The sequence below is a fragment of the Thamnophis elegans genome, chromosome 14 (assembly GCF_009769535.1).
Source record: "Thamnophis elegans isolate rThaEle1 chromosome 14, rThaEle1.pri, whole genome shotgun sequence".
NCBI lineage: Eukaryota > Metazoa > Chordata > Lepidosauria > Squamata > Colubridae > Thamnophis > Thamnophis elegans.
The window spans coordinates 10,155,553-10,181,696 of NC_045554.1; the positions used below are offsets into that span (position 1 = coordinate 10,155,553).

At 42.5% G+C, this 26,144-nt stretch overlaps 3 protein-coding genes across 6 annotated transcripts in view; all 3 read right to left on the reverse strand.

Annotated features, from left to right (window-relative positions):
- The window catches only part of TELO2 (telomere maintenance 2), a 35,687-nt gene extending 32,137 nt beyond the window's left edge, over window positions 1–3,550 (reverse strand). Inside the window, exons 1-3 of the mRNA XM_032230432.1 lie at window positions 3,367–3,550; window positions 1,813–2,159; window positions 725–1,002 (exon numbers count right to left, since the gene is read on the reverse strand). Coding sequence (XP_032086323.1) covers window positions 725–1,002; window positions 1,813–2,144 — 610 coding nt within the window. The 5' untranslated portion in view covers window positions 2,145–2,159; window positions 3,367–3,550. The remainder of the gene's footprint in view (window positions 1–724; window positions 1,003–1,812; window positions 2,160–3,366) is intronic.
- Window positions 3,551–4,921: 1,371 nt separating this feature from the next.
- RNPS1 (RNA binding protein with serine rich domain 1) lies at window positions 4,922–14,840 on the reverse strand. Of its 3 annotated transcripts, none has more exons than XM_032230955.1 (8): window positions 14,753–14,840; window positions 11,572–11,746; window positions 10,541–10,696; window positions 9,428–9,619; window positions 8,280–8,382; window positions 7,594–7,747; window positions 7,052–7,193; window positions 4,922–5,787 (listed from the first exon to the last, which is right to left on the reverse strand). In XM_032230955.1, the coding sequence occupies exons 2-8, from the start codon at window positions 11,640–11,642 to the stop codon at window positions 5,682–5,684; spliced, it is 924 nt and encodes a 307-aa protein (XP_032086846.1). In that variant the 5' UTR covers window positions 11,643–11,746; window positions 14,753–14,840; the 3' UTR covers window positions 4,922–5,681. The 3 variants fall into 3 exon arrangements, with proteins under 3 accessions (XP_032086846.1, XP_032086847.1, XP_032086848.1); XM_032230956.1 differs by lacking the exon at window positions 14,753–14,840 and adding an exon at window positions 14,399–14,746; XM_032230957.1 differs by lacking the exon at window positions 11,572–11,746.
- A 3,037-nt stretch (window positions 14,841–17,877) lies between these two features.
- The window catches only part of LOC116518083, a 28,953-nt gene continuing 20,686 nt past the window's right edge, over window positions 17,878–26,144 (reverse strand). The window contains exons 11-14 of one of the 2 annotated variants that reach the window (XM_032231333.1): window positions 25,750–25,860; window positions 24,504–24,701; window positions 21,340–21,433; window positions 17,880–18,302 (exon numbers count right to left, since the gene is read on the reverse strand). In XM_032231333.1, coding sequence (XP_032087224.1) covers window positions 18,242–18,302; window positions 21,340–21,433; window positions 24,504–24,701; window positions 25,750–25,860 — 464 coding nt within the window. In that variant the 3' untranslated portion in view covers window positions 17,880–18,241. Of the gene's footprint in view, window positions 18,303–21,339; window positions 21,434–24,503; window positions 24,702–25,749; window positions 25,861–26,144 lie in introns of both variants that reach the window. The other variant, XM_032231334.1, reaches the window with a different exon arrangement.

Below are 26,144 nucleotides of genomic sequence, written 5' to 3' on the forward strand. Positions count from 1 at the left end.
CCTGTAATTGTGTTCATTTTTGCTCACACATTCATGCATCCCTTTTTTCGTTCATACATCCTTCCCTCCCATTCAGTAGTTCACAGCACAGTTTTTGCCTATTCACCTCCTAGATATTCTGGCCCAGGCTTCCCAAGAGCATGCAGCAAACTTCTTGTCCTGACAAAAACCCTTTATTAATTCACTGTGAATTCTGCTCATTCACATCCAGTAAAGTCTTTCAAGGGAGGATTTACAGTCAAAGACCTTATCTGGCTTGGAGAACTGCCAGGCCAATATCTGCAAAACTTGGCAAGGAGTCTCGGAGAGTCATGAACCAATTAAGCGAACTAGTTGTCTCCTACAAATTCCACTCCCCTTTCGCTCCTCTTTTATTTTCTCTGGGAGGGGCCATTCATCATCCACATGGTGCCTTACTCCCAAGTGAACCCTTGTTCCTTAGCTGTTCCCTTCATTTGTCAATTCTGCACATGCGCACACTGGGAACAGGCTCCAGCTGTTTCTCTGCCTCACTGATGTCTGACTCCGAAGGCAACTGATAACTGTCAGACGGCTCTGGCCCCCTCTCTGCCTCTGACACAGAGCCCTCATCAGAGCCTTCCCCAGACTCCAGGACTGGCCCATGCTCCTCCCCAACCTCCTCACTGTCTGAATCTGCTGCCAGCTCTGTTGGCCGCTGGCGGACCACAACACTAGATACTTTAATTTGTCTGTCAATGCTTACCTCGTAGCGAGCCTGAAATTCTTTCCATCACCTGGACAATTTCCGTGCCAAGCAATGGAAAATAATTTTGAGGGTAGAAGGCTGACCGGTTGTCTTCCTGGAGTTTGTTCCCTAAGTGATCAGGTAAACATACAACTTTGTTGAGAATCGTTTCGCGCAGACCAGAGGAACCATTTTCTGTGTGTTGCTTGCAGACTTCCCATATTAAAGCAGAGAGTCTGGACTTCTGCAAGAATTGCTCTAGGGTATCAACTGCTTTATTCAGACGAAAACTTGTCCTGCGGGGAGAAGTACGGGCCATAGTAACTTATTGGCAACTTTTATATGGGTAGCCCTCTAGGGAAAGAAGGCAGCGTTTGAAACAATTACCGCATTTTTCAGTGTTTAAGATGCACTCCCCCCTCCCCCCCCCAAAAAAAGTGGGTGGAAATTCTGACTTATTAAATTGGAACTTTAAGGATAGTTTTGCCTTGGACTCTGATTTAATTCTGCATGATACTTGGAACGCTGACAGTGCGTCTTATACAGCAAATATTGGCAAACCCTGCCCATTCGCTGGCCCCCACCCACCGGCCTCTGCCTTCCAGCAATTTGCCTCCTTGAAGCAAACAGCCTGGTCAGCTTCAGCACAGCCTGATTTAGCATGAGCAGCTGATTGGCGGTTTGATCTGCCTCCCCGGAATGCTGCCTATCAGCTGTTCCCAGCTGTGGAGATCACCACCGCACATCACTGCTGCTGCCCATTGGGGCCATTTTTGGCCCAAGGGGTGCACAGAAGACAAAATTGGGCATGCAGAGGCGGCAATGGGCAGCGACAGCGGCAATGGGCGGTGGCGATTCCCGCAGCCTGGAACAGCTGATAGGCAGTATTCTGGGAGGCAGATCCAACCACCAATCAGCTGCTAAATCAGGCTGTGCTGAAGCTGACTAGGCAGTTGTTTGCTGGAAGGAGGCAAATTGCTAGGAGGCAGAGGCAGGGTTTTTTTTTCTTGCTTTCCTCCCCAAAAGCTAAGTGCGTCTTATAGTCCAGAGTGTCTTATAGTCCAAAAAATACGGTATATAATTACAGAAAAAGAGATTGTACTTACTCTGCAGAAATTATAGCATCTAGTAGAACCATAAAAGATTGGTCTGCTGGTCCATCAATGAAGAAGCTAGCCCACAGTTCTTTGGCTTCCTCTGATGGGAACTGTTCTGGCCAATCAGGACTGAGGTTGCTGAGCAGACACTGAGCAAAGGCAGTAAAATGACTGCGGATGAATTCTTCCTTCTGTTTTATGGAGGGTGGATTTTCAGATTGATCAAGATAGCTCCTGATTGCCCACAAAGTCTTCTGGATCTGGGCACTATCTTTGGAAGAATGTAGGGTTCCAATTGCTTCTTTCACTGTGTAATGAACATTGTGCACCTTAGGATCCATTTCTCCTGTTTGCTTCTAGAAAAAAAATATATCAGAAGTTTGATAAACCATTCAGAAGATAGTAGGAGCACATGTGCGGCAGGAACAATCTTGAACTTAACACACTTAAAACTGTAGAAATGATAGTAGATTTTAGGAGAAACCCTCCCATACTACCACCTCTTACAATACTAGACAAAACAGTATCAACAGTGGAGACCTTCAAGTTTCTAGGTTCTATCATATCTCAAGACTTAAAATGGACACCTAACATCAAAAATGTTATAAAAAAATCACAACAAAGTATGTTCTTCGTGCGCTAACCCAGAAAGCTCAAACTGCCCAAGGAGCTGCTGATTCAGTTCTACAGAGGAATGACTGAGTCTGTCATCTGCACCTCCCTAACTGTCTGGTTTGGCTCTGCAACCCAACGAAACAGACACAGATTTCAGAGGATAATTAGAATTGCAGAAAAAAACAATTGCTACCAACCTACCTTCCATTGAGGACCTGGACACTGCATGGGTCAAAAAGAGGGCTGTGAAAATATCTACAGACCCCTCACATCTTGAATATAAATTGTTTCAACTTCTACACTCAAAACGACCCTATAGGGCACTGCACACCAGAACAACTAGACACAAGGACAGCCCCCCTCCCCCCATGCCATCACTCTGCTAAACAATTAATTCCCACAACACTGTCAAACTTAGTAAGGCTGCATTCTATTATTTTCCCATCTTTCCTATTACCTGCAAAAGAGCTGCAAAATACATCAATTAGTCATCTATGGGCAGCTGGTCTTTTGGGAAGGAAAACATACCTTTATAATAATGACCATGACTTTATAAGATTCAATATATTACTATATCTTCTACACACACACACACACGATTGGATTATGGCAACACTTGTGAAACTATACAGCGCTCTAGAATTTGGTTTTCAACCAGGTTTTAAGACTTTACAACTTAACAACTTTAAGTAATACGTTTAAGGAATAATGCAAAATTTAGAACTTTTAAGCAATGCATTTACGGAGCAATGCAAAATTTGGAATTTTAAGCAATGCACGTGTGCACGTGCGAATCCCACAGGGGTGTTTTACTAACTCCGGAACGTCTGAACACCGACACAAGCTAGCCCTGCCAGTGGAGGATATAATATTCCATATAATGTATTGTAACATAATATATATTCATTTATATTCAATGGGGTTTATTATATTTGGTTTATCACTCACTTCAGCCCTCTGAAAAGACGCCGGCCCGAGCTCTGAGAACGCGCCTCCGGAAGAAAACAAAGGGCGCTCTGGGATTTCTCCTCTCTGTCCCCACTTCGTAGAGACTTGGGACGGTTGGCATCAGCATTGGTTCCCTCGTGACAGGAAGTTAAGACTCGAGCGCCACTCTAGCTCCCGCTTTTCCGAACTCTATCACCGCTCTCGCGCGCCTAACGAATTAGTTCTCTGCGCGTCTGGTTAAAAGTGGCGCGCGAGCACGCACGTCAGCCCGCTCACACACACCCCCCCCCCGTCTTAAAGAGACAGTAACCAAGGACCAGTATTCTACTAAGTGTTCAAAATGAGCTTGTAATTCAGGGAGCTTGCAAAAAGGAGTAGGAAATATTTAAAAAGTTACATCCGCCTTAAAAAATTACACTTTAAAATAGTGAAGAAAGGGTTTGAAACCATAGCTTGCTTCCTATAATTAGCCATATTTCTTTGCCTCTGTCCATACATGAAACAGTGGATACCTACAAGATGTTGGTATCTGGGCATTTGAAATACTTGTGTTAACACTTAATTTATTTATTACGTTTTCAATAGTCCGGATCGGATCTAATCATGACATAGAGTGTATGTGTCTGTTAAACACAGTAGAATGTAGTTCATGCTGATTTCCTCAAAAGAGTGCAATTGAAGTCCCATAAAAACCAGAAACAGAGATTTAGAGATTTACTCTAGTGTGACTCTCTGAACATCTTGAAGACATCCCCTTCAAAATTACTGCAGTAGTAATTAGGCTGGATGCACAGATTTACTCAACACTGCATTTCCAGTTACTATCAGTCTTTGATTTGAGATTAACTGCCCCTTTAAAGGTATAGATCCTCTCGCACATATGTGCTAGTTGTTCCCGACTCTAGGGGGCAGTGCTCATCTCCGTTTCAAAGCCAAAGAGAGCCAGCGCTGCCCAAAGACATCTCCATGGTCATGTGGCTGGCATGACTAAATGCCAAAAGTGCACGGAACGCTGTTACCTTCCCACCAAAGGTGGTCCTTATTTTTCAACTTGCATTTTTATGTGCTTTCGAACTGCTAGGTTGGCAGAAGCTGGGACAAGTACTGGGAGCTCATTCTGTTACGCGGTGCTAGGGATTCGAACCGCCAAACTGCCATCCTTTCTGATCACCATTGCGTCCCTTTGTAAACTGCCCTTTACGTAGGTATTAACAGAGATTGCAAGATTCAACCATGTAAAAACTGTCCATCGCAGGGATTCTTAATTCTGGGAGTTGAAGTCCACACATCTTGAAGTTGTCAAGGTTGAGAAACACTGGTTTATGGAATTAAAATATTAAGTATATTAACTTCGCCCCAATATAGTTCCACCCGCCCATGCTGGGATAATTCATCTTAGCTGCAAGTTGTAATTTTAACTGACTCAGAAGACACCAGGTTAGGGAAGCCTAATCTAGACACACTGGTCAGCTTTTCTGATCCTTGGTATCCAGCATTTATTGCAAACTTATGCGCTCAAATATTAAACCAAGATGACTACTCCAATGAGCAATAATTCTTTCACACCCTAAACCTTACGGGTTTATTTGTCATTCTACACAAGTACAAACACAACATGACAACAAGATGCCACCAAGTTATACAAAAATCAAACTTTATAGTAATGACTGTACAACAGGCTGAAGGTTCGCTGGCCTTTTAGAATCTGAATCTCGGTTATTCCGATCACAAAATCCTTGCTCCCACCCACCTCCCAAACAGATCAGGAAAATACTATTTTTCAGCTCGTGTATTTTGCACATCTTCTAAAAAGCAAAAGAATTTACAGCGTTCTTGGCAGGAACTGGGATTTTTTTTTTCTGTACCACTAATATAAAGAATTTAATTTAAGGGATATTTTCAGTTTGTCACAGACTCAATAACCAATACGGCCAATGGCCAAGATGTAATTTTGGGCTGGCAAGAGGGGATTAGAAACAAAGTGAGGGTATAAAAATTTACTGATTTAGTGAAAGGGGACAAAAACATTTTGACATTGAAATATATGTCCGAGCCATTTTGGCATGTCTGAAAAGCAAGCAATTTTCTTGGAATTGTAGATTTTTCTCTAAAATAACAAATTATCTTTGAGAATGGCAAAACCAAAGGAACATCTCCACCCAATCTGATCCAAGATTCTTAGCTGGTTTTTATCATTTCTCAACCGCCTCTTTCCTTTATTCTGATTCCATTGTTTTTTCCTTTAAAAAAAGAGACCATTTTAAATGGGTGCACTTTTAACTTTAAAAAAAAACAGAGCTGCCTTGTCCTGCGTTTTATCGAGAAGAATTGGAACTGGATCGACTGCGGTGACGCCTCCGGCCTGGAGATCTGGATCTGGACCGCCTGCGAACTGGGGATCTGCGCCTGGGAGACCTGGATCTGAAAGGAAATAGATTGATGGAAGAGCTTCAGACGAAGAAGAGCCGCCTGTACTTGGTATAGTATAATCAGCACAATTCAAAGATGTTTTTGCAAGCTGTTTATTTATTGTCTGCCCTTTTCGTTGTATTTAAGTACAATGACAATAAAGGTTATACTTATACTTTTCTGAACAGGAAAACTCAATTTTCTTGGGTGCATTTGGAAGGATCTAGGACAGGTGTCTCTTTATAATAAAACCAAAGTTTTATTTGGTGACCACAATAATGGCTCTCAGAGAAGGGTTTCAAGAAGCCTTCTGACAATTGAAAACTTCAGCAAACTTATTGCGACAAGTTACATACACTTCCGCTACAAAAATACTGCTTCAGTAGAAATGCATGAGCAGAAGAGAAAGAGGCATAGTTGTGGCCTGCCAGCGGCCAGCAGATTTGGACAATGTGGAGGTTGGGGAGGAACATGGGCCAGTCCTGGAGTCTGGGGAAGGCTCTGATTAGGGCTCTGTGTCAGAGGCAGAGAGAGGGACAGAGCCGTCTGACAGTTATCAACTGCCTTCAGAGTCAGACATCACTGAGGCAGAAGAACAGGTGGAGCCTGCTCCCAGTGTGAGCATGCACAGAGCTGCCAGGAGCAGGGGATAGCTAAAGAACAGGGGTTGATTTGAGAGTAAGGCCACAGGTGGATGATGAATGGCCCCTCCCAGAGGAAATAAAAGAGGAGCAAAAGGGGAGTGGAGTTTGCAGGAGACCATTAGTTCGCTTAATTGGTTCGTGACTCTCAAAGACTTCTTGCCAAGTTTTGCAGATATCTGGCAGGTCTCCAAGCCAAAGAAGGTCTGTGACTGTAAATCCTCCCTCGAAAGACTTTGCTGGATGTGAATGAGCAGAATTCATAGTAAATTAATAAAAAGGGGTTTTTGTCGGGACCAGGAGTTTGCTTCCTGCTCTTGGGAAGCCTCGGTCAGAATATGCATATCTGATTAACCCCAATAGCCCTGGTCTTACTGTGAAGGGATTCAAAAGGAATGCAAGAGCCATTAAGGGGAGACTCAGAGAAGAGACTACACAGTCCAGAAATTGACAGCAGTGCGAGAAGAAAAAACTTCAAATAACCCTGATTCTGTTCAATACAAGGTAAGAAATTTTGACAACTTTTTAAGATATCATTGTACCCTGCAACACAGAATGACATTTCTGCAGTGTCTGTTTCTTGATCTAAAAGCATGAAAGGGCTGGCGTCCGTATTGCTGATTAAGGCCACCTACCTTCTCCTCATGCGTGGTGGTGAGCGGCGCCACATAGGGGGCGGTAGCAACATCCTTCTGGGAGGGGTGAAACGCCTCGGAGGTGGTCTGGGTCGAGGCGCTAAAACAGCTGTGGCGGTAATCTCCTGCCCATCGATTTGACCTGTTTGTATCACAGAAGAAAAAACATTTGAGTGCTGTAGCAACCAAATTTCTCTATTTTCTACTTCCACATTTTCTACTTCCGCCTGCTTAAAACGCCAGCGGGCAACTGTTCTTGAAGCATACACAGAGAAAATGCAAGAAGTAGGCGCCCTGGGAATGGATGGATACCAAGTTAAAAGGAAGTCAGTAAGAAGAACATGTCAATGAGATGAAAATTTCCCAACCATTAGCAATGTATCTTGGGCAAGAGTTTCTCAACCGGGGCAACTTGAAGAGGTGTGCATTTCAACTCCCAGAATTTCCCAGCCAGCCACCTGATGTCCACAGGAGTCCCCTCCACCACCATCCCAATTTTCCTTGACGCTTGATCTGGAACCCTCTTAATTCTAGACCCCTACCTCCATCCATGTGTTTCAATGCTTTTTCAGCATCATCTGGATTCTCAAACTCTACGTAGGCATAGCCTCTGGAAAGGTGGGGGTTGAGCCTATCTGCTGGCATATCAATCATCTTGATCTTTCCGTAAGTAGAAAATATTTCCATGATGTGATCCTAAAAGGAAAAAAAATTCCTGGCATCACTATACGTTCCCATTATCTTCAGCCTTCTAAAAGAATATTGAATAAGAAACAGCTACGCCTTTAACTTGAGATGTACGCATATCAGCCAAATCCATGAAGAGGGATTTCTATTTCAGGTTTGCTTTATCTTATCTTTAGCTTTAAAAGAAAAATAATACAGAAATACTAGCGGTGATAGAAGCAAGATTTAAGACAGAGAGCTCAATTGACAGGTGCAATTAAATTTACTACTGAAAAAGCATCAGACAGCAACTGGGTATGTCAAGTGGGGGAAAGCCTCTCTTAAACTATGGGAAACCACCAATGGAATAGGTAACAGAGGAGGAGGAGGATCAAATGTAATCCTGAGTTATTCCTCCTGAAACAATACTCATGTTTTCACAAGCTCTTTTACAATTTTGACTCCCAAATTCCCAACGTTCAAATTATGACTTTGATTTCTGCTCCTTCGGGGTCTTATTTTTCTTCTTTTTGGATCCAGTTAAGTGCCTGGTGGCAATTACCTTTGTGACATTTCTAGTAAGCCTCCCGACGTGAACTTTGGTGGGCTTAGGGGAGGGACTCCTCCTCTTCCGTTCTTTTTCATCTCTCTTGGTTGGTTTAGATCTTGGGAGAAAATAGAGATCATTTTCAAAGGAGCAAGCTTGTAGTAAAAGTCAGCTGCTGGCTACCATTTAAATGGCATGCTATTTATACAACAGCGTGCCTGAACAATGTACATTTCAATATTGGATCTTCAGGCATGATAGGAAGACAGCTGTGTTAAACCTATGGTAGCAAAAGACATCAGTAGTTTGGTAGCATCTCTTCTGATTAATAAATCTTATTAAATGGCACCAGCTTTCATGAGCTGCAGTTCTCATCATCAGATATGTAGGTTAGATATAGTTAGATGTAAGATTAAAAATGCGAAAGATGGGGGGAAGGAAAGCAAATAAGATGATTATGCAAATTCATGTGATTACAAGTACCTTATCAATTAACAGTTACAATGTGATAAAAAAAACATTGTTTACATCTGCATAAATCAAACTATCATCCCCACCTTACTTCCTACCTCAACCCTACGCCAGTCTAGCCACTCTGCTTCTGATAAAAGGAGCTGCATCTCTTGAAAGCTTTTGCCTTTTCATAAAATGTGTTAGTTGTAAAAGATAGCAAATTCCTAATTTTTAGGCTTTTTAAAAATATATGTTTTTTTAAAAAATCTGGCATTTACATTCTACTAAATCATATAAGGAATTTGTGGTTCAATACTGAGCCACAATGGGACTTTTGCCTACAATGTTCTGCATTCTAACTCTTCGTTGCTGACTTAGCATTTCAGGGAAACGTAATCAACTGTTATTTTCAACAATCACACCAACAAAGATTTAAAGCAGAGTTTTCCAGAATGGTTAACATCACCTCCGAGGATTAATGGACTATCCAAGATCAATATTGAAGTTATCATTACTGTTAATATCCATATCACTATTAAAATAATATGGGGGTTGGTAAATAATCTGAAACTCTTCATAAAAGGATCAATGAATTGGGAACCTCTGATTTAAAGCCATGGGTGAAAACTAGTCCCCAACTCACAAGACTTTAAGCCTCCTCATCCCAATTTCAGTTTGATCACATCCCCTCCCAGGCAATGCCCACTCACTTGGATCGGGACCGTCTGCGATTGTCATGCCTACGCCGGGAAGGGCTCGGAGAGCCTGAAGAACTGCTGGAGCTGGAGCTACGGGAGGTGCTGGAGCTCCCCGAACGGCTTGATGCAGAAGAGGAACTGGAGCCACTGCTGGACCCAGTGCTGGAGCTGGACCCCGAACTGGAGGTGGAACTGGACCGAGACCTGGCAGAAGAGAAGCAGCAAATCTATCACCAAAACTGAGCAGAATCGATTCCTGCAATGTAGAACGCTTGCAAGGAGCTCTGTTCGACCCCCACATACACATTAAAGAAAGAGGAATTGAAGTAATGTTTTTTTTTTAATGGATCATTTCTTTCAAAACCTTACAGCAAGAATGGGAGGCTAAGACCAGACGAGTAGAAGACCCTCCTTGGACATTATCTCCAAAATTCCTCATCCCATGGTGAATAGAAATACATAACATGATAATCTACCGTAATTTTCAGACTATAAGACGCACCTAGCTTTTGGGGAGGAAAACTATAAACAAAGAAATCTGCCTCCCATCATCCATCCGGTATTCATCTGGCCCATTCACTGCCACCCATTCACCCACCACCCCCACCCCCGCGGCCCATTTGGCGTGGCCCATTTGCTGCCATCAATTTGCCACCGCCTCCACTGGCCATTCTAGAACAGCTGATTGGCTCCGCACCAACCCCCCCTCCCCTGCAATATTTGCTATATAAGATGCACAGACATTTCCACCCACTTTTTCTTTGGTTGGGGGAGGGGGGATGGATTGCGTCTTATATTCTGGAAAATACCGTAGTTGGTCGATTTCTACAGCTATCCATCTCAACAAGTGACTCTGGGCAATGGGCACCATAAAAACAACGAAAACCATTCAAACAGTACCAGGTAAATATGTACGACAAGTAAAACTGTTACTTTCCGTGTTAATATACACAGGAAATGGGCCCTTCATGTCCTTGGGGCCCCATATCTACTTAGGGGGATAAGCTTTAAACTCTGCCACCCCCACCACCACCACAAGTCCTCGGGAAGTGAGTTTCTAGCTCCCGGGAACCACAATGTGGCCCTGCGTTCACATTTTTTCAAGGATGCTAGGATTCTATTTACCTGGTGGTGCTGCTGCCACTGGAGGCGCTGTGCCTTTTGCGGGTTTTGTCACGCCCACGGTCCTTTTCGCCAGACTCCTTTGTGGCTGGTTTGTCCTTGGACCGGTCCTTGGATTTTTCTTCGGTCCGGTCTTTGCGTTTGGTTGGAGAGGGAGCCCTTTAACCAAAAGGCCAGAGAGTTATCTTCTAACAAAGCACGATCATCTCCTTTTAATGACCCCCCATAACACCTTGCAGGGTGGAGTCTGGGCAACTGAATGGAGCGGAATGTTTACTGGCCAGATGCCTTTCCTGTCACCAATGAGGAGTTATATTCAGCAGACATATTCTCATCGTGCCCAGAGAAATAGCTGCCTCTACCTAGGACCGAACTCACAGCCTCCTGATTGTGAGGCGAGAGCTCCGCCTCTAGGCCACCGCACCACAACAACAGCATGATGACATCACAAAATTCCCAGCCTCTATAGAGCAGGTTTAAAGGAAGGCAGAGCCAGGTGCGGAAATTATGAAAGGAGCAAAGAGAAGCATTTCTAATTACAGATAGTCCCCGGCTGTCCGTTTAGTGACCATTGAAAGTTACAGTGGCGTTGGGGGGAAAAAGTGACTTATGACCGTTTTCGACACTTATGTCCATTGCAGCATCCTCAGGGTCACATGGTCAAAATTCGGATGCTTAGCAACTGGCTCCTATTTATGACAAGTTGTCATGTCTCAGGATAAGATGAATATACCTCTTGGGGCCTTCGGACAAGCCAAGTCAATGAGGAAGCCAGATTCACTCGACAACTGCAGCGATTCGCTTAACTACTGCAGCAAGAAAGGTTGAAAAATGGGGGGGGCCACTTACTTAACTGCCTCACTTAGCAACCGAGGTGTTGGGCTCAACTGTGGTCGTTAAGGCAAGTACTGTCTGTACGTATGCTCTCCATGGGAGTCCTAGTAGACTGCAAAGCTCTCTCTCCCCCTCCTCCTACCCCCACCCCCTCCAGCTCCTAGGAGAATCTAGGCCTTGAAAATTCAAACAGTGATTACCTAGTGCTGGACTTTTTATTATTTTCTTTGATGGCTAGCAAGCTCTTCTTTTTCATTCCTGACAGCTCCATTTTCCCCTTCCGAGTCCCAAAGCAGTTCTGCGGGGGGCCTCACTTATCTGAAAGCTCACTTCTAACGGATCCCTAAGCGAGTGCAAGAAGCTCCAGAGAGCAGCCTAGTGACAAGATAAAAGCATTGAGAGACAATTAACATATAGGCAGGAAAGGGGGGGGGATCCTACTTGATAAGAATGGCAGGTGACACTAAAGCATTATTCATGCGAAGCACTGTAGTCACCAAAGCATTGGCTGGGCAGTAACAGCAAATTACACCTGGCTGAAAATGGCACCTTGCTGAACAATCTAAATCAGTGTCCCCAATCTGAGCAACTTTAATTTGTGTGGACTGGAGAATTCTGGGAGCTGGCTGGCTGGAGAATTCTGGGAGCTGAAGTTGACATGAATTAAAGTTGCTCAGATGAGAAACACTGATCTTCATCGTGCACTTTACAAGATGCTGTATTTGAATATCTTCTAATACTAAACAAAAAAAGAATGCAGGTTTTTCGCCACCATAGTAAACAGGTTTTTTTTCTGTCTAAAGATTTCCAAGAATTGTATCTTTAAATTAGTGGGGGAGGAACACGAAAGGCTCCTCAAAGACTAAATAATTTTTTGCATTCTGGCATTTCCTGGGCAACGGTGTTGTCACCTGCAAATCCTTTCAACCCAGAAGTCTGTAGAGATTCTCAGTCATCCAGTTCACGGTTGTCCCAAAGGTGCTTTTTTCAGGAGGCAACTGGACTTTCTTGTTTTTTCTTTTGAAGATGTTTGGCTTCTCATCCAAGAAGCTTCTTCAGCTCTGACAAGATAGTGGGGAATGGAATATCAATGAGGGATATAAAATCCTTCCATTCCCCACCATCCAGTCAGAGCTGAAGAAGCTTCTTGGATGAGAAGCAAAACATCTTCAAAAGAAAAAACAAGAAAGTCCAGTTGCCTCCTGAAAAAGCACCTTCGGGATTTCAACCTAGAATCACACTTTGGTTAGCTTTGTAAGATCTTGTGACACAAATACAGATCTTTAAATATGAAATTAAATATTAAATATGAATAAAATTAAGCATGAATAAAATTTGGGGGAGCAGAGCTCCCAGACTTACAGCTCCTGCTTAAAGAGCTTGGGATAAGTGTGATCCAACCAAGAATGATCTTTGGTTAATGGCTGAACTTTATATGTAATGCGCTCTACATGGGGCTGCCCTTGAAGAGTGTTCGAAGGCTCCAATTAGTCCAGAATGCAGCCGCGCGAGCAATTGTGGGTGCACCAAGGTACACCCACGTTACACCTATCCTCCGCGAGCTGCACTGGCTACCTATTAGTCTCCGAATCAGCTTCAAGGTGCTGGTCGCTACCTATAAAGCTCTACATAGCATCGGACCTGGGTACCTGAGAGACTGCCTCCTGCCGATTACCTCTCTCAGACCAATTAGATCGCACAGGTTAGGTCTCCTCTGGATTCCATCTGCCAGCCAATGTTGGCTGGCGACTCCCCGGGGGAGAGCCTTCTCTGTTGCAGCTCCGGCCCTCTGGAACGAGCTCCCTGTTGAGATCCGGACCCTTACTACCCTCCCGGCCTTCCGCAAAGCCATCAAGTCCTGGCTGTTCCAGCAGGCTGGGGGGGGGGGGGGGGGGGGGTGAGAAGCATTTACCTCCATGGAAATTGTGAATGTTGGTTTTGTTTTTAATATGTTGTTTTTGTCTCGTTTTCCCCCTTTCCCTTGTCTTTTGTGAGCCGCCCGGAGTCCTCCGGGAGTGGGCGGCATACAAGACAAATAAATAAATAAATATGTGAGCCAGGCCAAGTTGCTAAAGAAATCATGGCAAAATAAACAATTCTGCACTATGTTCTAGTCACTAGAGATGCAATTATTTTTTTGCAATTTTTAATCTTCAGTATAAGGTATAATATCTTTTAGCAGCATGCTAAAAGATATACTCTCAATACAATAGTATATACTTGCATACATTTCTATATAAGTATATGCAAACATTTCCCCAGCAAACCACACTTTTGGAAAGAGAATGAACTGCTAAACCTATTTTAAAGTTTGTACTGCAATGTTTTAGATATCAGGGCCACAACAGGCATTATGACATTATTTGACTATTTAAATACTGAAATATGTTAGCTTGGAATGCCATAAGCACTCGTTTCATCTGGAAGGCATACATTAAGACAATCTGTTACGACACTGTTGGCATATAAACAAACCTGCAATTTAATTATTTTTTAAGAGAAGGAACAAGATATTTTCTTAATGCACAATTAAAAAGAACACCCAGATAACATTTATTTATCTCACTGCTATTCTCTTTATCCTAGCTTTATTTTTCAACCCACATAGCAAGCTCCACCACTATCTCAGTTTCCCTTAACTCCTTCAGTATGAAAGGAATACAAGTCCCCAAAACGAAGCACCTCCCTGAGATTTTAGTCTGAATTCCAGTCTATCCCATAGGGCCTTTTGGAAAACTGGTGGACTGTTTGGAAGCCACCTAATGCAAGACTTGAGTTTTATTACCCCGGAATCGATATATTCTTTTATATTATGCACCCTGAAAACCACCCAGAATCCAACTGGATTGAAGGGGTGCATAATGCAATTTTTAAATAAAAATAATCCAAGGGGGGGGGGGCATGGAATAGCCTCTCCACGTTTCAAAAAAAAGTGGAATAAATCAGATTTCTTTTTCTTTTTTGCAATAGCAGCATCAAACCATGCAAAATCTTACAGCAATTGTAAGTGGTACAAAAATTACTTACGAGATCTACAATGGATCACTGGGGAATCCAGTCTTCTCCCCCCCCCCGAATAAAAGAGGGGAGCAGCTCCGTTAGTTCCCCAAGGAACTTACTTTGAGCAAGAGGCCAAAAAGGGGCGGAGCCAGCTCGGTTCTACGTCACCCACCCGCACGCCGCCCCGTCGTCCGTATACAGAGGAGCCTCCCCTCCCCACTTTCCGCCCCGGGCCTCCCGTGCTCCCGAGGCGGCCTCACGCTCCTCCACCAGGCCGACTCTGCTGAGAAGCCCCTCGGCGGCTCGGCGAAGCGCTCCCCGGCGCCCTCACGGCCGCCCCTGAGCCGGATGGCGACGGATTAGCGCCTCTCCGCTACTTACATCCTCAGCGATCGCCCGTTGTTCCTCCGTCGCGCTCGCGGTGACGTCGTTTGCCGCCTTCCGCAGAGCTGGGCGCAAGCGGATGGCGTCAAAGACGGCGACCGGGAAAGGAGCGCTGGAATCCTTAGACGCCTCTTGTCTCCAAGGTAACGACTCCCCCCCCTTTTTAAAGGGCCAGACCCGCGAATTTTGCTGTTGGCGGGGAACGTCAAGAAAGCTAGATTTTCAGCGATGAGTGCATGCAAAACCACCAGAACAATTAGTTAGAGGTAGAGGTGGTTCAATCAATTAGAGGTGATTGATTAAATCAGTCAGTTAGACGAGAAGACCCTTTGAGAGCTGAATGCAACGGAATTACATTTTAATGTATGCCGATTAGTGTACACTCAAATTGACAATAAAGTTATTCTAAGTTGGAAAAAAAACCCCACCCAATATTCTCCACTTTTCCCCCCCTTTTAATTTTATTTTTACAAACAACCAAACGTAGCCCGATGGTTTGGATCACAATTGTCATCAACTCCCATGCTTCGGAGTCATGGGAGTTGTAGTACATAGCACTCGTCATTTTTCGGGAAGAGGATCAAATTGGGAAACGAAAGGCCTTAGCACCGCAGCCCGTTCTAGATTTTGCAGAAGACCATGCTAGCATGCAGTAAATTCCAGATGTTTTGGGAGGCTGCTAATACCATGGCGGGTTCCAGGTGTTGCAGAAGAGTGCTAGCATCCAGCAAAGTTCCAGATGTGGCAGAAGACTGCTAGCAATACAACGGATTCCAGATGTGGCAGAAGACCATTCCAGCACCATCCACAGGTTCCAGATGTTGCAGATTATACTAGCACCGCAGCAGGTTACAGATGAATCCAGCTGGCTTCATGCCTAAAGCAGGACTAGAACTCATGATCACCTGGTTTCTAGCTTGGTGCTTTATCCACTAGCCCAAAATGGTCTTATTCACATATGATTGTTATAGTGTGACTACTTTGTGATGAAGCATGTTGTGTGAACTCAACCCCATTGTTTACTGATCATAAGTCACTTTTTTCAGTGCTATAGTAACCTTGAATGGTGGCCAGATAAATGGTTGTAAGTCGAGAACTACCTGTAGTGCAGGATGAACATTATCTCTTCCTTAAAAGAGTCAGCCACACATATGTGCTTCAAGTTGACAGTTCCCTAGTGCTGAAGGTCTCAGTTGCTTAGCTTAACTAGGATAGCAAAGCGAAGGTATTCCCCCATTTGTAAAGGACCTCTGCTTTAATTGTGACAGGGACAGCTGAAGGCCAAGCCATCCATCTCCAACAAAAGTTGAAAAAGAGAGAAAAAACGAGAGGGGGAAATGCTGTAAATGTATTGTCAGAAAAAGAAACTTCGGATCTCTTGATAGGTTTAATAACTGGAAAAATCAATCAGAAAGCTGCATTTGTACTCCCAACTTTTTCTTTTATTTATTTTTCAGTCCATTCGCATGCCGCCCAGACATTCTGAGTCCCCGTGGCTCACAACAAGAATAAAATACAATCGACCATAAACAAGATAAATAAATTTCGAGCCTAAAGACAGCAAAAACAAACATCGTAAGTTCTCTGTGATCAGAGGACAAAGAACAAATAAGCAATTAAACATTTATTTCACAACTGCCCGAATGCCAGAACTGGAAAAACCAAGAGAACGGTATGATTTTTTAAAATGGAAAAAAATGTAAGAACTAGGGCTCCAATTGCCTGAGCTGAGACCATTTCTAGCATCATTAAATCACTGAGCCAATGCTCCTCTGCTGTCAAGGTCATCTCCCTTATTTCTACAGCAGGGGGGTCTCCAAACCTTATAACTTGGCAAATGTATCAACACCCCCCCCCCCCAAATCCTGCCTAAGGCACTATGGGAGTTGAAATCCACAAATCTTAAAGTTGCCGAGTTTGGAGACCCCTGTTCTACAATAATATTGTTTATGGATGGGATGAGCAAAATATTGTACATGGATCAGATGAGCAAAAAATATTGTATATGGATGGGAAATTTAATTAAGCAATTGCTGCAATGTTAGGGGATCAGCAGAGGGCAGTAGCTGGTTAAAAATTGATCCTCCTCAAAATTGCAGTTTCTACAAGCCCAGTTAAATTAAGCATGTGCCTGAAAGCAAATGTCGCACCTACCCGTTTGATTAAATCTCATCACCGAACTAAGTAACATCATCAATGCTCCAAGAGCAAACGCCACTCCCTTCTAGCATCGACGATGTTATCTAGCTGGGTAATGAAACAGCTACAAGAATACAGTGTGATTCAAGGAGCACCAAGGACCCCCTATTCACACTGCAGAGGCGTGAGAAACGGGCTCTGGGACAGCACATTTCAGAGGATACCAAATTTTGGGCTTTTCCCTGTGGAAGATTGTCTTCACGATTTATACCACCTTCTCTTTGTGTTATTGCTTTGGGTTTTAATCTTTGCTGTGGTCTTTTTGCTGCCAGCAAGAAATTCAAGGCTGCAGAGCAAGGTGAAAACTACAGACAATGGTTTTCTATACAAATTCCTGAGTTTGGGGAATTTGGGGGATTCTGGGGAAAAGTGGAATGTTGGGACAAGGGTGACCTCTTTTTATTTTTATTTTCCTTTTGCTTATGTCCTGACTTCTGTTGCTTAGACAATAGGAAATGAGCTTAGGAACCCACTTGGAGTCCAGTTACCTCCTTGCCCACAGATTAAAATGTCAACTGAAATGATGGCTTTGTGAAGATGTTTGCCTGAACTGATCTTTCCTGTTTCCTGAACTAGGAAATGAACCTGAGGCTTTCTCTGCCTGGAAAGCAGGCCCCTTTCACAAACACATTTTGAGGCATCCATCATTGTCAGTGGCAACACCCCACAACTAAAACAGTCCATTGCTTAGGAAAATCACTTTAGATCCAATTAACAATCCATGAAGGTGAAGTAACTTGAGCAGATCTCTGCCTATCCCACCCTTTTCCTTTCCAAAATAAATAATTCTGGATTTATTAGAATTGAATCTAAGGCTTTCTGCCTCTAAAGAAAAGTTTTGCTTCTGTTCTCTCCCTCCCTCCCTCCCTCCTTCTTCCTCTCTCCATCTCTCTCCTCTCCTCTGGTCTCCTCTCTCTCCCACTCTCCCTCTCCCTCTCTCTCTCTCCCCCTCTCTCCCCCTCTCCCTCTTTCCCTGATTGTGATGAGCAGAGCACTTTACCTCCCACTGATAAATTAGGGAGGAGGAAATTTGGCTACACATTTTTTTATGTTGGGTGGGGGAAATATCATGGCACCTCCACCAATTTTTCACCCAACCTGGCAGTGAGATATGCTTATAGAGACAAAGAGGTAGGTTTTCTCACACACATAAAAACATCCTCCTCAAAATAAATAAATACTCCGGGAATTTAATCCGTTGACACGGCGGTCAGTTGGCTGGAACCTTCTTCTGAGATTTACCTCTTTGTTAGATCCCAAAATAGCCGGAGGCACTTCCTGGTAGAGTCAGATGGCTGAAAGAATCTCACAGCGATCATTCAATTCAATGTTATTGTAATTCTGTGGTCTGAAAAACCCAGAAGGAAATAGGTTAGGAGAGTAGTGTGATTTTTATTTGCATAATGGCATGAGGCGAGGATTGGAGCAGGCTGTTTCTGCTCTGCTTATCATAACAGAAAGAGGAGCAGAGATAGAATCATAAAATAACAGAGTTGGAAGGGCCCTTGGAGGTCTTCTAGTCTAACCCCCTGCTTAGGCAGGAAACCCTACACCACTTCAGACAATTTATTGTCCAATCTCTTCTTAAAAACATCCAGTGTTAGAGCATTCACAACTTCTGGAGGGAAGTTGTTCCACTGATTAATTGTTCTAACTGTCAGGAATTTTTTCCTTAGTTCTAAGTTGCTTCTCTCCTTGATTACTTTCCACCCATTGCTTCTTGACCTGCCCTCAGGTGCTTTGGAGAATAGTTTGACTCCCTCTTCTTTGTGGCAACCCCTGGGATATTGGAACACTGCTATCATGTCACTCCTAGTTCTTCTTTTCATGGCAGTAGCAACAGCACTTAGGCATAAATACCAGCCAATAGCACGTTACAGAACTCTCTGAGTAGTTTACAAAGTCAGTATGTTGCCGCCAACAATCTGGGTCTTCATTTTACCAACCTCGGAAGGGCGGAAGGCTGAGTCAACCTTGAGCCAGTCAAGATCGAACTGCAGGCGGCGGGCAGAGTTTGCCTGAAATACTGACTTCTTTAAGATTTGTCTGGACTTCAACTCCCAGAATCCCCCAGGGAGTCGATGAGCACATACAGTACTTTTAAGTTGCCAAGGTTGAAAAAACACTGTCTTAGAACATGTCAAAACATTTATACAGGTAGTCCTCAACTTACAACCAATCTGTTTAGTGACTCTCCAAAATTCCAATGGCATTGAAAAAACTGACTGATGATCAGTTTTCATACAGCTGACCATTGCAGCCTCCCTATGCTCAAGGTCTGGCCACTTGGCAACTGGCATGTATTTATGATAGCTGCTCTGTCCTGGGTTCAAGTGAATATTATTTTTAATGTTCCCAGAAGGCTTCCAACAAGAAAAGTCAATGGAGGAAGCCAGATCTGTTTAACGACTGCGCGGTTCACTTAACAACCGCACTGATTCGCTTTGCCGAAAAAGGTGGTAAAATGGCCAAACTTGCTTAACAACTGCCTTGCTTAGCAATGGAAATTTTGGACTCCGTCGCAGTTATAAGTCAAGGACTACCTGTATAGATTCCAGGGACATAATTGGAACTGATCTCTGTGTTCTGTTTTATAATGCATGAAGACACCAACTGTCCTCAGTAATGCAGTTAAGGAAGCTGAGCACGTTTTAGTTCAGAGCAAGCAAGCAAGCAGGGACATGTTGAAATATGAAATCCGCCTTTTAAGAATGCAAAAGCACACACAAAACTTATGTGGTTAATGGCTTAACTTGTGGCCAGGTTATTCAACAAATCATGGTAAAATAAACAATTCTGTATGCCAGACGCTATAGATGCCGTTACCTTTCTACAGCTTTTAATCTTCAGTATAAAGTACATAGCAGCATGCTAAAAAGATATGCTCTCTATACAATAGCGAGTTATATGGGTGAATTATATTTGCATATATTTCTTCTTAGGTATATGCAAGCATTTCCTCATCAAATCTGATTGAAGCCATGCTTTTGGGAAGAGGAAGAACTGCTAAAACATATTTTCATGTTTGTACTACAATTTTTAGATATTGGGGCCACAACAGACAAAAACACACAAGCAAAAAGTCAGCAAAAGCATCAAGGAGACTGGAACTTGAGCCCTGGCAAAGAACATTGGAAATGTGGCAAAATCTTCTATATCTATATCTATATCTATATATATCTATCTATATCTATATCTATATCTATATCTATATCTATATCTATATCTATATCTATATCTATATCTATATCTATATATCTATATCTATATCTATATCTATATCTATATCTATATCATCTATATCTATATCATCTATATCTATATCATCTATATCTATATCTATATCTATATCTATATCTATATCTATATCTATATCTATATCTATATCTATATCTATATCTATATCTATATCTATATCTATATCTATATCTATCTATCTATACATATACATATACATATACATATACATATACATATACATATACATATACATATACATATACATATACATATACATATACATATACATATATGGCTGTATGTGTGGGTATGGAACACTTTGAGCAAATTCAATCAAACTTGGTACACAGATGACTTACTTTCTGGAAAAAAAAGTACTGTGGGGGTAAGACATCCCTAACACCCCTTGGGTGTGTGTATGTTCTGTTAAGATACAGCCTGTTGTGCCTTAAAATGGTTTCTACTGTACTGTCGTAAAATGGCTTCTACTGTACAGCACAGTGGAATTGCCATGGTAACGGCTTCACAGTACTCCCCAAGGGGGCTCCCTCTGGTAAAGGGGAAAATCCGACATTAGAAATTATGTTTGGTCCGGACATTTTCCCCTTATAAATAAATACCCGGGCAACGCCAGATTATCGGCTAGTAAGTATATAAATACAGATAATTCTCAACTTTCAACCATTTGTTTAACAGCCGTTTCAAAGTTAGGGCAGCACTGGGAAGGAAAAATGACTTACAACCAGCCTCAAATCATATTAAAGTCACATACTCTTAACTATGGCTTCCCCATTGGTCACAAAAGGGGATCACATGACCCCAGGACACTGCAACCGTGATAAAACGTGCCATTTGTTAAGCATCTGAATTGTGATCACATGATCATGGAGGTGTATTGGTTGTAAGTGAGAAAAATGGTCATAAATCATTTTTTCAGTGCTTTTATACCTTCCAATAGTCATTAAAGGAATGGTTGTATGTCAAGGAATGCCTGTATTGCCCATCACGTTAAGTGAGTACAAAATTGGGCGAAGATACCCATACAGCATAACAAAGTCAGCTTCATACTGAATCCATGTTATTAGGTTCATCTTTTGGTCCCTAGATTTGGCTTTAGCACAAAACCCGAAAACAGCTCTTTTTACCTTTTTATACAATAGACAGTTCCCCCGATTAACAGCAGTATGAGAAACATGGAACCCAAGGTCAAAGAAGCAATTTCCCAGGCTTGAAACGGAGCTGTGGAAAAAGAGGAAAAAATATTATTATTACATACTTTATTCATTAAACACAAAACTCAGCCAACTGAACATTCAAAAATGCATTACAAATACCAGTGACTGGTGCTAATGGTTGATATGGTTTGCTGCCAGTGTCCTAGGTATCAACCAAGGACCTTCTTAAAATATAAGATGCACAGTTTTTTGCAGTTCCGCTGGTAGTATTGCAGGAAGCTGCAATTTCTTGATGTATCTTGTAAAATTCTTGGACATGGTGCCAAGTGCCCTGATGACAATGGGTATCACTGTTACATGCTTCATCCATAGCCGTGTAGTTTCGATGGCCAGGTAGCGATATTTCATTGTTTTTTCTAGTTCTTTTTCTTCGACTGGCATCTCCAGGAATAGCGAAAACTGTACACTTCGGCCCTCTACAACCGTGATATCTGGTGTGTTGTGCTCCAAATTATTATTATTATTATACAATTGTATCACAGCGGCCAGTTGTTTCGCCGGATTTGGCATTGGTTACTAGTCGGGCCTCACCCAGGGGCCTAGGACGTCGTAACGTATTTTCGTAATATGCGTGCAGATCCAAGCAGTGCGGCTTTTTGCATTTGACTGATGGTGATTTTGTCAATTTTTAACTGTTTTAAATGTAATTCCAGTGCTTTTGGAATAGCACCCAGTGTGCCAATTACCACTGGAATTACCACTGCTGGTTTGTGCCATAGTCGTTGAATTTCGATTTTTAAGTCCTGGTATTTTGCGATTTTTTCATGTTCCTTCTCGGCGACCCTGCTATCACCTGGTATTGCAATGTCTATGATTTTCAGGCTGATGTTCCCACCAGTTTGTTGCTGTTTTAATATTATAATTTTTGCACAAATTCCAATGGATCATTTGTGCTACTGAATTTTGGCCTTAATGGCATTTGTGCGGATAGCTTGTTCTTGCGCAGCCAGGATTAGTGACTCTGTTTCTTTCTTTAATGTACCTCTTGTTAACCATAACCAAGTTTGTTCACTGTCCACTTTATCTTTTATTTTTTCCAGAAATTGGCCATGCAGTGCTTTGTTCTGCCAATTCTCCATTCTTGATTTTATCACATCTTTTCTGTATTCTTGTTTTGTCTGTTGGGCCTTCAGTAGATTTTTGTTCTTTACTTCGATTAATAGATGTTCTTGACTTTCTTTTACATAATCAGCCAGTGCATGTTTTTCTTCTTCAACTGTTTGCTTCACTTGTAATAATCCTCTGCCACCTGATTTTCGGGGCAGGTAAAGTCTATCAGTATCACCACGTGGATGTAAACTGTAGTGCATTGTCATTAGTTTCCTGGTTTTTCGGTCCAAAATGTCCAAATCAGCTTGTGTCCAGTTAACTATATCAGCTGTGTATCTTATAACTGGTATTGCCCAGGTATTTATGGCCTTGATTGTATTTCCACATTCAATTTAGGTTTCAAAATTTTCCTAACTCTGTTGGTGTACTCTCGCCTGACATTAGTTTTTACTTCTCCATGCTTGATGTTATCCAACTGCAGAATGCCTAAGTATTTGTAGGCTTCATTTTTGTTGCATTTAATTAGTTGGCCATTGAGCATTTCAATTCCCTCACATAATTTCAGCCTAATTTCATTTTTTTTAAGATTACTGATAGTGGGATCATTGCGATGATGAAGAGAAGATGTGAAAGTGAATCACCCTGGAAAATTCCTCGCTTGATATTAACCATTCCGTAAATCACATTCCCTACTGCCAACTCAGTTCTCCATTGTTTCATCGCCTTTTCAGTAAAGGATGTAATATTTTTGCTAATGCCAGTTGTTTCTAAGCATTTTATGATCCAACTATGTGGCAGTGAGTCAAATGCCTTTTTTAATCAATCCAGACCATATTCAAGTTCGTTTTTCTGTTCTTACAATTTTCTAATATCATTTTATCAATTAGGAGCTGATCTTTTGTGCCCCTGCTCCTTCTTTTGTTGCCTTTTTGCTCTACTGGCAAGATGTTGTTTGTTTCTAAATAATCCATCATGTTATCTGCAATAATGCCTGTGAGTAATTTGAAGGATTATTATTATTATTATTATTATTATCGCAACAACAGAATTGTATCACAGCGGCCAGTTGTTTCGCTGGATTTGGCATTGATTACTAGTCGTGCCCCACACATTATTATTATTATTATTATTTCCTAAAATTATTTGTACCCAGACAACACATTGATTATTTAGAAATGGAATTTTTATATGCAATTTTAAAAAAAGAGAATAAAGGTATTATCAGTATAAGGGCTAAATTCATCAGACTTTCTTTTAATGGTTTATGGAATCAATGTCAACTATCCGATTAGTGCACCCAAAACAAGAAAACATACTCAGGAGCTTTGAATCAGTGGTGGGAATCCATTTTTTTTTTACTCCCGGTTCTGTGGGAGTGGCATGGCTTGGTGGGCATGGCTTGGTGAACATGGCAGGGGAAGGATACTATAAAATCTCCATTCCTACCACATTCCAAGGGAAAGATACTGCAAAATTCCCATTCCCTCCCAATCAGCTAGGACTTGGGAGACAGAGAATAGATGGGGGCGGGGCCAGCCAGAGGTGGGATTTTCCGGGTCTCCGAACTACTCAAATTTTCCTCTACAGGTTCTCCAGAACTGGTCAGAACCTGCTGAATACCACCTCTGTTTCAGGAGCTTTGAATCCCCCAAAGTAAAACTGACAATCAGTCATAACGCCGAAGTTCCAATAAAATTAAATCAGAAATTTTTTTTGGTAGACGTACTGAGCTTTTCAGAATATTGCTGTGCTATGTCTCATTTCTGAATGAATAGTTTTAATACAGAATAAAATGCCATATATTTAAAAACAGTCACGAGGTTTCTAAATCTAGTTTATCTAAATCGCATGATCTAATTGATTTTTAATTCAGAGCATCGCAAAAAAACATAGACCCTTCATTCATAATTAGATCCTCGGGGGTTTTCTCTATAAAATTGACACCAGGAAAAAAAATCCATAAAAACAAGTGATTAATTAGGATTGCAGCCACAAAATCTTTGGCCACTACCTGACCGGCTCACCTTTAGATATTGGTACCCCTTCACTAGAAGATGCGCAGGGTGCATTATTTCTGAGGACTATCCCATCCACAGAATATGGGTGGGAATGTAAGGAGAAATTCTGTTGCCATTGGATAAGGAGCTGCCGCTCTTCCGGTGACCTGGCCAGCATACGACCGGACAGTTTCAAGGTGGTCTCTGAGCAGGTGAAATTCAGTTCTGAGAAAAGACAAGGAAGATGAATAGCTAATCGGGCTCGAAAGATGAGGCCCACCCGTAAAGGTCCAATTAAACTGATTTATTGTGTGATGGCTCAGTGGTTAGAGATGCTGAGCTTGCCAGCTGGAAAGCTGGCAGCCTAGGTCCAAGACCCAAGCACTGCATGATGGGATGAGTTCCTGTTATTTGCTTCAGCTCCTGCTCACCTAACAGATCGAAAGCATGCAAATGCGAGTAGATAAATAGGTATCACTCCATGGGAAGGTAACAGCTTTCCATGTACCTTTGTCGTATAGCAGGGGTGGGATTCAAAAATTTTAGCAACCAGTTCTCTGCCCGGTTGCTAGGTAGGCTTGGCCTATTTGGCCTCCTGCACAATGGGGGTTTTTCTCGAGCCTCCGGGAGGTTGAAAACGGCCTCCCCCCGGGCTCCGGAGGCTCTCCAAGCCCGTTTCTGGACTTTTTCCCCTCCCAAAGCTTCCGTGCAGGCCATGCAGTTACCTGGCATCCAAAACTGGCCACGTGGAGACTCCTAGGAGGGGAGGGGAAGGGTCAGCCAGTCCTTCCAACTCCCAGTTCAACGAACCAGATGTAGAATTAGCATCTGGTTTGCTTGAACCAGTCCAAACTGGCTGAATTCCATCCCTGGCATATAGCTATGCTGGCCACATGACCATGAAAGCATCTTCAGACACAGCTGGCTCCCTTGGCTAGGAAACAGAGATGACCGCTGTGTCCTACAATTGGACATGATTGGACAAGGGAGGAATATCTGTCTCCTTCCAACTATATTAGTAGCTTCTTCCATCCTTATCTTTTGGTTTTTCTGTCAGGGAACGATGGGGACAGATATATATATATTAAAATCTGGCCCACCAGAGAGTCCCCATTTTAGCTTGAAAAGTTCAGAAACAGAGGTGCAGATTGAAAGCAATAACATTATTTACACCGACCATGTCTTTTCTGGCATGAATGTATTGTCCCTAGAGATATCAATTCAAGAAGCAGTATCTATTGCTATTTTTTAAAAAGTTGTGTCGGTCACAAACCTTGCAGAGCGCAGAGAGAGATCGCACATAAACAGGTATCTTCCATGGATCTCACTAGTGTCTGCTGGAAGTGAGCTTGTAGCTGTGGATTTTGAAGCCAGAAGGAACAGTCTACCAAGAGAAGAATAGCCATCTTAAGCACCTGATTCTGGGCAACATACAACATTTATTTATAAAAATAAAGAACCATGTAAAAACCCTACATTAAAAACGTATTAAGAAAATCAACATTGGTGTAATGGTGAAAGCATCAGGCTAGAGAATGGGATATCATGAGTCCTAATCCCACTTTAGTCATGAGATTGGGTAACTCTGAGCCAGTCACTGTTCCTCAACCCCAGGAAGAAAGCAAGGGCAAATCAATTCTGAAAAACCTTGCCAAGAAAACTGCAAGA